This window comes from Gambusia affinis, linkage group LG23 (assembly GCF_019740435.1).
Source record: "Gambusia affinis linkage group LG23, SWU_Gaff_1.0, whole genome shotgun sequence".
NCBI classification, from domain to species: domain Eukaryota; kingdom Metazoa; phylum Chordata; class Actinopteri; order Cyprinodontiformes; family Poeciliidae; genus Gambusia; species Gambusia affinis.
Window position 1 is genome coordinate 11,834,997 of NC_057890.1, and position 14,937 is coordinate 11,849,933.

The 14,937-nt window shown below is 39.5% G+C and overlaps 1 protein-coding gene across 2 annotated transcripts in view; it reads left to right on the top strand.

Moving 5' to 3' along the window:
- Positions 1-603: 603 nt before the first annotated feature.
- Positions 604-14,937, top strand: part of iqsec3a (IQ motif and Sec7 domain ArfGEF 3a) — a 90,932-nt gene continuing 76,598 nt past the window's right edge. The window contains exon 1 of one of the 2 annotated variants that reach the window (XM_044108779.1): positions 604-1,439. In XM_044108779.1, the coding sequence (XP_043964714.1) occupies positions 832-1,439 (608 nt within the window). In that variant the 5' untranslated portion in view covers positions 604-831. The remainder of the gene's footprint in view (positions 1,440-14,937) is intronic. The other variant, XM_044108780.1, reaches the window with a different exon arrangement.

Below are 14,937 nucleotides of genomic sequence, written 5' to 3' on the forward strand. Positions count from 1 at the left end.
ATATGCTTCACCAAACCTCTTTGGCCTTCACAGAACACCACCATTTATGCTGAAATACTATTACAGACGTCAGGATAAAAAGATGGTAAAACATTTTGGAGAAAAAAACCCACATTCTTTTCCTTCCCATTCAGAATTTCCTGCTACTTTGTTGATCTAAAGAAAGTACATTGATGTTTGAGGGTGTTATGACAAAATATTAAACACACTACAGCCGCACAGATCCTCAACGCTTTCCGTACAGCATTGCACTTCAGAATCTGCCAGACTTTTCACAGTTCTGTCAAACCTGATAATGATGTTGCTATGTCAAATCACCATTTAGGTTATTTTTAAACAGACAATCCCAAAGGAGATTGGGTTTACTGACCAACATGTAATCATTTCATGTCTTATCAAATCAGCCAAATGAACAGAAATAGTCACATTTCCGGCTGTTATTATCATTGAAATAACAGCCAGAATTAGCTCTTGAGGATCCGAAGTAGGTGTAGTGAAATGCTTAGAACATTCAAAACATGAAAAAAAAAATAATAAAATAAAATTCTGCTGCTTTCCTGTCGGCGCTGCGTGTTGACATCACCGTTTCACTACGGCTCCGCCTCCGCGCTCTGCTGATGCTCATCCGCCACTTGCATCAGCACCATTTCTGGCATCCTCATTAGGCAGACGCGCTGAGAGAGCCTACCCACCTCGCCGGAGCGGAGAGAGAGGCGTGAGACTTGTCGCTACAGCAGCTCACAGTGCGGAGGCCCCGCAGTCGACGCGTCGCTGCCCCAGAACCAGCTGAAGAGGAAGCCGTCACAAAGCACAGCTAGCCCACTCTTAGTAATGGAGAGCCTGTTGGATAATCCGATGAAAGCCGTTCTGTACCTGAAGGAACTCACCACCATCGTCCAGAACCAGCAGAGCCTGATCCAGACGCAGCGCCAACGCATCGACGAACTCGAGCGAAAGGTGGAGGACCTGATCGGGGAGAACCGACAGCTGCGGGACCCCCACCTCTACGTCCAGCAGCCGCCCTCTCAGCATCACCACCAACACCAACACCAACACCACCACCCGGCTCAGCGGAGCGCCAGTCCCCAAGCGCCGGCCCACCTCCATCAGCACCCCTTGAGTGTCACCAAGGCAGCGGCTCACCTTGGCCAGCAGCTGCCGCCGCCTCAGCAGCAGCAGCAGCCGCCTCCTTCTCCTCAGCAACAGCAAATTGTCCATCAGACAGCCCAGCCTCAGCAGCAGCACCCGACTCCCCCTGCGCCGTCTTCCCACCACCCACAGCAGCTGCAGCTCGTCCCCACCTCGCCGCAGTCGCCCAAAGTGAGCAAAGCCGGCTCCGAGTCCGCCGAGGACGACAAGAGGAGCGCCTGCTGCAAGTCTCTGGTTCCGCAGACTCCAAGCACTCTGTGCCGCTCGGTTGGACTGGCCAGGAAAGCAGAGTAAGTAGCTCTCATGTGTTGTGCACAAGCCAGGTGTAACGAAAAGGAGTCCGTTTTCTGATTTATTAGCGGCTAGATGGAGCTGCTAATAATCGGCACCAGCTGGAAAATTTGTACATTAGTGCAGAAGAAGACTTCATAGCTTATTTTATAGCAAAGGATAGATGTCATGATCAGGTCTACTCTTTTGTTGTCTATAATACATTGGGTATCTTTCAGATTTTCTATACTGTAAGGGAACACATTTAAGGAAAGCAAACAAAGACATAACATCCTCAAATTTGTTATTTTGGTTCCAGCCCTGCTTCTGTTTTCACAACACTCCTCTGTTAAACAAGTTGCACGCTCTGTATTGATTGTGCAAATGCATGGCAAATATTTTACGTGAATGTTTTATGAAAAAAAGAACCTTGTGGAAAAAAGTGGGGTTTTTTTCTCCCCCTTTTATGATTTTGCTGAAAAATTTCAGTCCAGCTTTCTTCTGCTCTTTTTTTCTAGTTCACACCAGTCAACTAGAAATGATTTTAAAACCAATCTGTCTCTCAGGCAGCTGTTCATAGAAAGGAATGACAATGCAAACAGACTTCTAAAACACACAAAAAGAAAAAAGAATAACACAAACAATCTCAAGCAAAACGTTCACTGGGTATTTCATAGAGCTGTATTATACAGACTGTAGAGACTTAGACCTCATTAGGACACCGACATAGAAATGTTCCAGAGAAACTTCAAGAGCCTGGAAGCAAGCGCTAAGACAGAAAGACATTAGCAGCTGCTTGTGTGTCGCCGCAGCGACCTCTCAGAAGACGCAGGAAGGTTGAAAGCACTTGTGTTGCATTTTTTTCAAAATGCCAAACATCCTGTCTCAATTTATTTATTGCCAGGAAGCAGTGCAGATTAATCTGTTAGCTACAGAGAAAGTAGAAAATTCCTGGAAAATTAAGGGAATGCTTGCGTCGTATTCAAGCCCCTATACTCTAATGCTCCTAAAGACAATTTGGTCGATTTCAATCACTCATCAAATAGATCATATATATATATATATATATATATATATATATATATATATATATATATATATATATATATATATATATATATATATATATATATATATATATATATATCCATCCATCCATTTTTTGTGCTTTTGTGTGAATTAGATTCAATTTCATCTAAATATTAAGATATTTCTACACACTTTTTAAAAATATATATATATCTGGTGAGGTTTGTGCTCTTCAAAACATAAGAAGGTTCTTGATCGCTGGTGTGTGAGCCTCAGAACTCTCCATGGTGCAGAATGTTCTTTGGCTCTATCAAGGTCACATGAATCGCCTCTGCCAAAGCCACAAACACACACACACACACGCACACTCGCGTCATGCGGTGCTCCAAGCCACATCTGTTTCACTCAGCCGCATTCCCATTGTTTCCGTTAATCCACATCAATTTATCAAGCTATTGAACTGTAATTCCTAAAGAGCAAGGGTCAGAAATGGGGCACGAGAGCAGGTGCAGCAGGATGACGAATTCAAACAAAAAGGTACAGCACAAGAGATGTAAAATAAATGTCAGAAGGAGGACAGACTGGATTCTTTTCCAAAATAATAAAAAAAAAAAAATGCAACTTGACAGCTCTGAGGGATGATGAACAATGAGATAGAGAGAGAGGGATAGTCTCGAGCAGCTCTGCAGAGCATACCCTAATGTAAAAGCAGTGACAAATGAAACACTGGAGATGCGATGAAGCTTTATCATTTTCGACATAGAGCACTGATCCGGTTGTGACAAGATAGTAAGTCGCTGCAGACAAGAAGTGATGCTTTTCTCTTCAAGGTGGGGCGGCGGGGAGCACGATGTAAACTCACTAATCAGGCATGTGTGTTCATTTGACTTTGCCATGGCAACGCAGTTGTTGGATTTTCCCTTTGCTGGAGAATCACTGCAATGAGCAGCTCATTAAAATGTATGTGAGCTGGTAAAGAACACACATTTTCTGCAATCCTCCTCGCTGTAGGTTGAGTCTAATAAATTACATTTTTGCTGAAGAAAAAAAGCGAAGAAACAACTCAGCCATCAAACATAAGCCCAAAGTAACCAAAGAAGGTGTGGGTAAAAAACCCCCAACAAAAAAACACTTTATATTTTTACCAAATTATTATTCATTAATTGAAGTGATTCTACTGATTTGATACGTTTCATACAACACATTTACGTTTGGAATATTGCAATCCACAGTTTTTGCTGATAAGAATTTCATGTGGTTTTTATCTGATCCGTAATGAGCTTTGAAAAGTGTAGTCCAGGAAATATTTCAATTTCCTGGACTACGATTTCAATTGCTTCATTTTGTATTGTGTAATTTATTCTTGAGTGCTGTGTGTTTCACTTCAAGACTATAATTCTACTTTTACTTTTACTTGTAGTAATTTTTTCTAATATTATGGAACATTTCGATTAACTTGCTGCGTGAATTTTGAGGACACCTACCGCAAAATCTGAATGAAAGCTTCGAAAACTCATTAGCTTATCAAAACTTGTGTACGACCAAAAAAATGTTGTATCATGAGCAAAGTGAGTTTTAATTAATTAATTAATTTATTTATTTACTTTACTGGGTTGTAAATATTACTGATGTACAAATTAAATATCTTGGGCTCCAGTATAGAACCTTTTGGAACTCCTGATGTGATTGTCAGCAAATCTGAATTTCCATCATTTAGTTGCACATAATGAAATCTTTCAACAAGTTAGTTTTGAACAAAGTGTATGATGCATCATAAAATTACATTCCACAGTTAGTCTTATACATTAAATAAATATTCCATATTTAGACTCTGGTCGGCGATAGACAGATAAAAAGACAGATTTGAAAATTGCAAATGAATAGAAACTGGCTTATCTCCAATTTTGTTGAAAGGTAAAAAATTGTCTATTTTCATTTTACACTGAAAATACCACATGGCAAAGTCAGATTACACTAAGTAAGAGAATACGGGTATAAACAGAAATAATACTTCGTCATAAGGATTTAAGCATCATTTTTCTACACCAACTACATATTTTTTATTTAATTAAAAAGGAGCATTTTGCACAGCATCCATTTGCAGAGCTCCAAATGAAAAATTAAATGCTTGCTCATGCCCATCACACATTCATCATCTTCAGCAGTGGCGTAATTTGAAGAATGCAAATCAAGGGTTGCCTCCAGTTCTGAGCAGTTGTTTACTGGAATGAGGCAAAACTTTCCCCCTCCGAAAAAAAGGAAGAGACGTCTGAAGTGTCGCAATTGCGTTATTCAGTCTGATAAGGATTCTCAAAAGGCTCCGTTTATCTGAAGCAAGTTGCCACCAATCCCATCTTCTTTTCTTTACCCCACCCGCCCCTAATTCTGTGCGTTATTCCATAATTTTCAAGTTTGCTTTTCCAATTTTGACTTTTGATTATCTGCCTCCATAATACAGTGACAGAGTTTTAGTTTTTTTTCTCAATGTCTTTTTTTATTCAAACCTGTTGCCCTTTCCACCCCCATTTTGTCCTTTCCTTCATCAGCTAAGTGCTACAAGCACCAGCTGTGGGGTTTAAATTAGTATGTCTTACCGTTTTTTTTTTTTTTTTTACCAATTAACCAGTCTCTGGACTGACGCCCTTAGACCTGTTCTGTGTACGTCTTTAGAGCTGCCAAGTGTAAAACTCTGCGTGTGAGAGCTGAGCCATGTGTTCAGGAGAGTGACAGTAATTGTACAAGAGGTAGAGACTCACGAGCGTCTGATATGCAGCTGATACGTTGCCTGAGGTGGAAAACCCAGCATTCCCTTGCAGCTCCGGGTGTCTTAATGCTGCTGCTGCTGCTAACTCCTACACGCTCTCGTTGACATGTTAAGCTCTTGTTCTCACAAAAATGCATGCAAACTGTTAACAGGGCCAGCTGGCAACCAGCCTGTTTTCCTCCACACTAGTAGTGACTCCCTCTGCACCCCACGTGTCCCCCCCCCCGCTCCCCCAACCCCCCTACCTCCCCAACCCTGTTTTTGAAAAGCAGAATGTGCAGCAACTCCTCTGCCATTTGCTTCACGCACCTGTTTTCTTCAAAGGATGTGCAGTAGCAGCAGGTAGATGAGGAAGTTCAGCAAATACATATCTTAGCACCTACTGCAACTCACTCCTGAATGGTGCAAAGGCAAAATCTTTTGATCCTCTCAGATCAGTGATAAAGTTTGGACCGTGAGCTACTATGAACAGCAGGCATTCAGAAGTAAGATAATTTCTATCAATAGATCAGCAGCGCATAAAACACCTTAAAAAGTATTCGGGTCCCTGTTACGTTTACATTTTGTTACATTGCAAACATATTTCAACATATTTTATTGGGATTTCAAAGGAAATAAGAAGGCTAGTCCACAAAATATAAATCCCTTGGGTTCTGTAACATACTGTCATTTTATTGATTCCTTTGGCAAGGACAAACACCTGCGAGGGTTTAGGTCTGAGCAAAACGTTCACAGTCCATGGTCTGCAGAGAAAGACCTGACTCATAAGTAGGAAGAAGACAGCTGAAGAACTTAGTGAACTTTTACTACTAGCTGCTGCAGGACCGTATGATAAATATTCATGAAAAATGTGGCAGAGTGGGGCAAAAGAATGACAAGGGACATCATATTATCAGGTGCAAAGCAACCCGGGCAGAATATATATCGAGGGAGGAGATAACACGTAACAGAATCAGGAATGACAATCAGCAAAGGTCAGGTGTGAGACAGCAGTGGTGGGAGCAGCAACAGACGTGAACAATAAAGTGGCAAAGTGACATCAGGAAGTAACCAGAATACAGAACAATTTCAAGAACTGGCTTAACTTGGAAGAATGAGCTGAATTACAATCAGTCAAAGAGAGGCCAATTTCATTTAAGCTTTGATGGACTATCCATGTAAAATTTCAGATGCTTTAGGAGATGAGTGTGAGATCAGAGTCTGTCAAAACAGTGAAGAGTGTTGGGAAGCACTTACATCTTTCGTTGTGAAGTTGCAGGACACCGGCCCTTGAGGACCGGAGTTTGACACCCCTGGTCAAATCAGAGGAATGCTGAACAGCTGTGAGAAAGTGCTGAGCAGGGGGCAGAGGGAAAAAGATTAATTACCAAAGAGAATAAAGAGAAAGCTGGACCAAAAACGCAACAGGAACTCCAAACCAAGGCGGAAACGACCGATGCTAAAATAAGAGTCACAACCAGTAAGCGCACAGAACAAAACACAAGAAGTAACTCAAAAGATCAAAACAAAGAAATTAACTTATTATTAAAGACCCAAATAGGAACATGGTTAGAGTGCAATGCCATCTGAATGTTGGAAATGCAGTGATTTTGACCAAAAATTGAATATTTTGCCTTTTCAAAATTAAAACAATAAAAGATAGTCTTCCAACTTAATTTATACAAATATGAATACTTTCTTTACATTCGGTGATTTCTACTGCTACGTCATTGTAAGTGTCATTTTTCGCCTGAGTTAAATCATGTTTTAAGCAAATTATGCTTTCAAATCATTACAAAACACATTTCCTTAGATTAGTTTTAAAGGGAAGAAGCTTCAACATCTTCTTTCTCCGACAATAAGGAACACAAATTGCATCCAGTATTCTTCCACTTATGATAGTAGATGTATTTAGAGATTCACATCTTAAAAATAAAACCTCTAGAGAAGTAGGAAATAATCTGCATGGCGCAATGTCACCTTTTGCAAAGGGAGAAAACGTACATTTTATCAGTAGCTTTTCTCTTTCTTTTCTTTTTGTTTTTCTCTCTGGAGCCTAACAGAAATCCTCCTCTTCATCTCTGTACTGCAGTGGCAGGAATTCAGTGAGAAGTAGATGGGTGGAGACGGATTCACGAAGGCTAAACGGTTTCCCAGACATTCTAGTCCTGCAAGGCTTTGCTCTTTCCTCATCCTCCCCTCCCTCTCCGTCCGCCTGGGAACCACACGTGCTCGGTTATGACTGGGCTGCTGCCGCCGCAACCCAAATTATGAATATCACATTTGGTGGATAGTACTTTTAAATTGCTTCATTTCTTTGAGGATGTAGCTGCCGGGTGATTCCTGGCTCTGTGCTGCAACATTAGCTGCCTTGGTGCACCGGCCCGAGAAGGGGGGCGGGGGGGACGACACATAGAGACCGTCCCAGGTGTCTGTTATACAACCGTGTGTGTTCACGCGTGATTATTTGTGTTTATTCCTGTCTTGGGGTGTTAAAAGGCCATGAAAATTTCAGTGTTTGGGAGATATATACATATATATCTATTTATTTATTTTTGTCAAAGCCTTGTTGGGATTTAATTTAGCTGTGTTTACGGTGGCCCTGAAGCCGAATGAAACTACTTGCAACTAATAAAAAAATCAAAGATCGTAATTTCAGAATCAGCTTTCCAGATTGCTATTGTAGTCCTTTTAGAGAGTTTTCATTCGTAAAGGTAACCGCATGCACTTTTATTAGATTACATTTTTATACAAGAACACAACCCAGTACCTCAACATTATTTATATCATATTAATTACATTAAACAGAGAGCGCAATTACTTTGATATCTGGTAGAAATACGTGAATGCATGAATTTTGAGGACACCTACTGCAAAATCTGAATGAAAGCTTCAAAAACTCATTAGGAACATTGTTTAATATTTGGGCGGGTTAATGTTGCACCTTCACAGGAAGCAGCATGACAGACAGGCCAAATAATTGGACAGATTACAGAAAGACAGAATAACTCCACAGCGAAGCCCCGCGGGACTGAGGGACCCAAATGTTGCCCTACTTACCTCACGGCTAAACTGCAAACAGCCTCTTCCCTGAACCTCTCGCCGCTATAATTTTCAGTCAATCAAAAATGCCAAATTGGGTTTTTAAACATCCACATTTCTCTAAGCAGCGCTTCCACACTACTGCCACAGAAATAAACAGACACATGTCATTCGAATGACACATCATTTTGTGCGTAAACACGGCATTTACATCTCAGGATATTTATGATTTCGTTGTTAGTCGTGTTACATCGCCTGCACACCGAGTTGCTTTCTTCCTGGTTGGAGGCTAGTTTATTTCATTTCTTCCCTTATTTCAGTTTCATCCGCATGCAAATTAGCAGGAGGCATAACGAGCGATCAGAGCAGAGTGTCATTTATATGTAATCTGCATATTTCACGGTGGTGGCTGCAAATGAGAACGCCATCGTCGACTCGTGCGGCGCGATGCAATCGGATCGCATTTTGTGATGCATGTTGTAAACACAATGTCATAAAGATGACATTCCCCTCCACATCAGTTCGAGTTGAGCCGTGCACGCTCCTGTCGGTCGTTCTCTGTATGCAGCAAAAGACCTGCAGCATTTCTGTTGACAGATTTACACTCAGTGGTCATGTGAATAAATACATTTTGATGATGCATTTGAAGCGTCAATAAGGAAAGGATGTGCATTTTTCTTTCTGGATTTTGTACAGTGTTGTGAATATATCTTAGAAGCCAACATTCCCACGCACTAATATTTACATAAATGTTCCACAGCAAGTTGCAGTTGAATCATACGCAACAAACTTCTGCCATAACTCTGGCTGAATATTTGACCTCTCTTTTTGGCATAAACAGAAGTGTTTATTTAAATTGTTTGGTTTCCAGGCACAGACAAGAACATATTTTCAACATTGTTGAGATTTATATTTATGATCTTTGTCCTTTTGAAGCAGCCAAACTGTGTCCCAGTTTCAACCCGCTGATCCAAACTGTCACCTCAGATTGTGTCAGACTGGTTTACGATGTTCATGTACAACCCAGGAATCATCACAGCTCCAGCTTGTAAACCAAGAGATTCTGAAAGAACTTTGTTATAGTAAATACTGAAAGGAACCTGCAATCAACTGCTCCAAGACTGACAAGTGTGTTGGGAAGAGTGACACAAACACGGTGTTCTGAAGAAAAAATTAAAACAGTACCACCTCCAATTGCTTCGACTTTCCATTTCAAGTGAATTGTAATCACTGTTAAAACTAAGGTTGACTATCAAAAAATGCAGATCAACTACAATACTATACTTTTGGGATTTCTCACAAGATAAAACCTGCTGAAAAGCAATGGACTACAATAGGGCTGCACATTTTCTTTAAAATTTATTATCTCATTATCTTACATCAACATTAGAAAAGAAAGGTTTGGACTGCAACATCGGTATTATATGTTTTTCATGCTTGTTTTTAATAATGCATTAGACAAGATTAAATAAACTTTAAGTAGTTTTATTGCTAATTACCTAACTTCAGACACAGAAAAAATTTTTATCTAAAAAACAAAACTGTGCTACTAACATTGAAATAATATTTCTCAGTAACTGGACAGATGTCTTACTATCTGCGATGAAATCAGAGCAACACTTTTTGGGTCAGTATTTGTTTATTTTATTTGTTTATCTAATGGCCATAAAAATTAATTGGTCAAGATCCAAAGACATTTAGCAAAATTTTACTGGCCAGGTGCAGGACCGTAAACACAGGCCTGCACATTGGGCCATGCGCAATTAATCAAGCTTCTCATTTCATTATAAGTTTGATTCCAAACGATCACAAATAGAATATACCTTAAAAAAATGTAATAACAAAAGCTAATTGTGCTTATTTTGTAATGTCTCCAGACTGGTAATTGTTTCCTCTCCTTCGGAGGCTGATCCCTTGTTGGAAATTTGTCGCAATATTTACTGATTCCTCAGGCTTCGCTAGCAGCTCTTTTTGTTTTTAAGTGACAAGTAGCGAGTCCAGAAACATTTTATGTTCTTATTGGAAGTCTCTAGCCAGTGGCGAATACATACATTGTTCTTACTTTTCTCAACATACAGTGGGCGCTGCCATTAGCTCCCTCTTTGACCTTGACCAGCAACTGAAGCCAGACTACTGCAAACCGAGCAGTAATAGTTGGCTTTGTGTAGAATAAGTCAATGCAGTTTTATCATATACTTGGTTTGTTCAGTTGTCTAATGGTAGATGTGCATGATATTTTATTGTAATTTCTTGAAAGTTCCTAAGTGCATCAGAAAACTATTGATGCATGCAGTGTGATGACTACCGACTAGAGCCTAAAAATCAAACTATGATTTATTTGTGTGTGCTACTCCACTGTTTGCCCTTTACCTTACAGAGCTGGAATTCTTGGGGGACAAAGTGTGCTGTTGAATTCCTGTCAGTAATCAGTGAGCTTCCACTCTGAAAGTTCTTGTAAACAGGGAGCAATGTGCTGTTATGGAAAAACAGCTTCCCATCTGTCAAAGGGATTTCACCTCCTGGGGCTTAGCGGTGAAAATCCCTCAACAGGCATTCGTCACTGTTTTGGGCCATGCGCACAATTGTGCATTCTTGCATATGTGCATATATGTACGAGTGCATGTGCGTGTTTAAATAGGGATAGGCTCTTTTGGCTCACTATGGCCTCCTGTTGGAGCTGTTTCTATTTGTCCTCTCTTTTTTGTGGGACCTGAGTACAGTCCGAGCAAACATATATAGCTGATTGATGCAATCCATCAGAAAAGGTAAACCATATGGGCTAAGTTGTTAATTTTTTTGGCAAGTCACAACATGATTTAGAAGAGGACATTATGCTTGTGTTTTGTACAAATAGCAGCAAATCTGGCCTGCATCACCGTGAACAGATGGTGAGTCATCTTTGCCCGTATAAACTGTAAAATGTTTTGGCATCACGGTGATGCTGAGGATTTTTGGCCCTCAAATCTGTGTTTCCGCTGCTCGAGCTTGCTGTGCATCTTTACCGGTCCGAATCTTTGTGATCTCACAATTTTAAAGATGAAAATCCTCAAACGTGATCTGCTTGCAACGTTGAGTGGAAGAATCTGTTAATAAACAATCTGTCGATCAGCAAGATGACATTTAAAACTCGCTTTATGGAAAAAAAACTCCAAAAAAACAATCTACCAGGCTTAAATTTGATCTTGCCATTTGATGTTTTTGACGTAAGGTGCTGGCACTGTGCCTTCCCGAGGTTCAGCTGCAGCCCTTCACTTTTGTTGTCCATGCTAAAATGCTCCAGCAAAATGATGATTCATTTATGCTGGGACAGATTGCTCCAACTGCACAAGAAAGCCTCCCCAAACCAGTTTTGTTTGCTTCTTGAGGCACATTATATTTATTTATTTATTGGCTTGAGCCCAGTGTTATCCTATTGAGCAGTTTTGCAAACCTTACCTTGTGGTCTTTATGGTCTACTTTCTGCTCCACCTACCATTGTGACCTCGAGGAGAAACCCCCCCAAAACATTATTTAATTTACGCTTTACAGTTACGTTCTTGGAGTATAAACACTTAAGTAAGACACAGTGTATATAAGAATATATCAGTTTCCGCTAAATGTCAGACTAACGCACTAAACATAAATACTGTAGAATAGTAGGGTGAGGCGTTTCATCTTTATTTTTAATTTGGCTTTGAGTACAATCCCCATCACAAACACACACACACACACACACACACTGAAACGTTTCTGCATGAACGTGCATTTACCTGAGGAAATGTCAGGTGTGGTTTACTTCAATGTCCTGAGTAATGTTCAAAGTCGTGGACATAAGGCTGGAAGGCTCTGCAGAGCAGATCAGAGCAGGTACTGCATGTCCAATTGGCTTTCTTGGGCTTCTCAGCAGATCACATGCAGTCTCAGCAAAGCTTCAGCTATGCTTTATTGCAATTTGGCTTAGAAGAAGAAGAAGAAGAATAAGAAGAAAAATAGACACACTGATTTGCACATGCAAAATCTGTTATTTAAAATATAATTACATAGTTTGTTTGGTGCAGCAGTTGGTGCATTCACCTTCCCATGAAAGTTTAGGATTTTATTTTTAAGCATATAGCTTTGATTATTCAAACAAATTGGATAAAATTAGGCCTGGTTGTACACTGTAGCTTTACGCTTAACATGAGCATCTGGACCTTTTTGATAGTAGACACCAGCTGGAAATCGCATGCAAACTCATGTTTCTTTCTCGATCTTTTGTCGTTGTTCGCTCATCTTCATCATATATCATTATCACTCCTCTGTGGAAGACGTCATACCGATGATGCCAGTGTCGAGTTGGTGCCAAATAATCGGCGTGACGGAGATACAGCAAATCAACATATCATTTCTGACTATTATTTCCTGCATTGGAAGGAAAATAACTGTTCTATCCCGCTCCTTGTTGTTCAAACATGACTCAAATAATAGGTTCTTAATCAAGACTGACGTATGGTCAATTCAATTGATGTGAACAAGTCCCTTTTTGACATTTTAATGATTTTTTTAAACTGCCTATCCAAATAAGGATGGGCCATTTCTGTTCTGGTTCTGACGTTTTAGTTTGTTTTTTAGTTTCTTTGATTAACTGTTACCAAATCTGTAATTCAAATATCGCCAGCTATGCAGATATTATGTTAAATGAAAACAATTATAAGTCCCACTGTTCTAAGCATGATCATAGAAACATTACTGAAAAATATTCCTGGGGAAGAAGGCATTTACCATAGATTATTTTTTGTAGCTGATGAGATATGAGGCCTTTACACTGTACCTATGAGACTTAGTAATTTTTGCCTGCATTGCACCATTGTTGGCTTTTTCAGCCACACGTTCATTTGAGAAATTCCTGTTCGAAAAGGTGTCCTCTTCATCAAGGAAACAAAGCCTTTTCTGGTTACATCATCAGGTAGTCATACTCTGTTGTTATAGTATCAAACAGTTATCTTAATAGAGTTTTCATTTTAAAAGGATGTGGTCTTCAATGGGCTTTTTGTGCCACAAAAGTGTGTTTTAGAACTATTAGGCATGAAAAACAATAAAAGTTTAGGAGTGTGTTTTGTTTTGTGCTTCAAAGTTTGTTTTTTGCACTCTGGCCAGTAATTACCCTGTTGGTGGGCGAAGCTCTGTAAAATAGACGCTGTATGCTTGGGCACTGAAATCAGAAAAGTGGAGAGAAAATATTTTGCCTTGAATGCTGTCATTGTCCCTTTTTTGCACTCATGTTTTGACAAACATGAGTGCATGTTTCAAACTGCGTCAGTGGCAGTAAAGATTTTTGTTGTCATAAGGAGCTTTTCAAATACAGAACCAAACATAAAGGCTGAGGAAAAATTAATTTTTATAACATTAATTTTGCATAGCATATTTTATATTTTTTTAAACTACATAAATATGTAACTTAAAAACAGAAAAGCACAAAACCATACTGTACTAATGTACAGATGTCTTTGCAGGGTTTGTTAAGAAGACTAGTTATTAGTGCTAGTTTAAATTACATCATTAATTTCAATGTTTAGCTAGCATAATAAATCACTGGCAAAATAAAATAAATAGTATGCAATATCCCATTCTGCAGAATAATGCACTATGTGCATCTTTGGAAATTGACCCAAAGTGTTAAGAGGAGAACACTGATTTACAGCTCTGAAAAAACTATCCCCGTATTTGACACAGAGATTTGGAGGGAGCTGTTTTTAAATCTATAGTTTGCTCTGGTGTATACAGAGAAATACAGTTATGGAAGTGTTGTATAACAGATTTTCTGACAATATTTCTTTGTCTGAATATGAACATGAAAGTTTTCTTTTCTTCTTTGTTGGCCTTTCTCTTGGGAGAGAAGGTTTCACTCTTTGGTCCATCTCCAGCTCTCCTGAGTTTCACTTACAGAAAGCAGGTTAAGCCGCTTGGTAGAGCCCAAGTCTGTGCTGACATGAAGCTTTCAGGGGAATTTTGCTTACTGAACAAATTTACAAAAAGAGTTGAAATGGCAGACTTCCAATAAAGAAAACCTATGTATTTTTTGAAGAATTGGGTACTTGAGAAGAGATTTAGGTTAGGGATGTGTTTTCAAGCTAAACCACCATCATGCTTGAGCCATCATTAATACAAGTGATGGTAATATTATTTTCATCGAACAGGGACATGCACATGCGTGATACAAATGCATCGTTAAGACAGCTTTAAATTTCTCTAATTTATAAAGGAATTTTTTAATTACACAGGATTTTACCCCATTGTATCGCTTAAATTCGATGTTAATGTACAAATGAAAATAAGTAAGTAAGTAAATAAATAAATAAATAAATAAATAAATAAATAAATAAAAACTAATTATTGACAAACTAGCGCTTCCTGTAGAGCGGAAGAGGAAGAAGCTGTGCGGGTAGGCGCGCGGGCTTAATTACCACAACCAACATGGCGGAGCCGATATATTCACCTCCACACAATGGCTTCTACAAGAGAAACGGACAGCTTGATAAAACAAATACGATTTGCAAAATGTGCACCCTTTATTGAATACACTGGAAGCACGACTAACCTTATCACTCACTTGAAACTGCGACATGGAATCAGCGTGGAGACGTCTATTAGTTCATCGTCTTCCGAGGCAGTCACATCGTTCTTCTTCCTTCAGCTCCACTCATGGTGAGACTAGCATTTAATTCCTTTTTAGCTAATATTTGGCT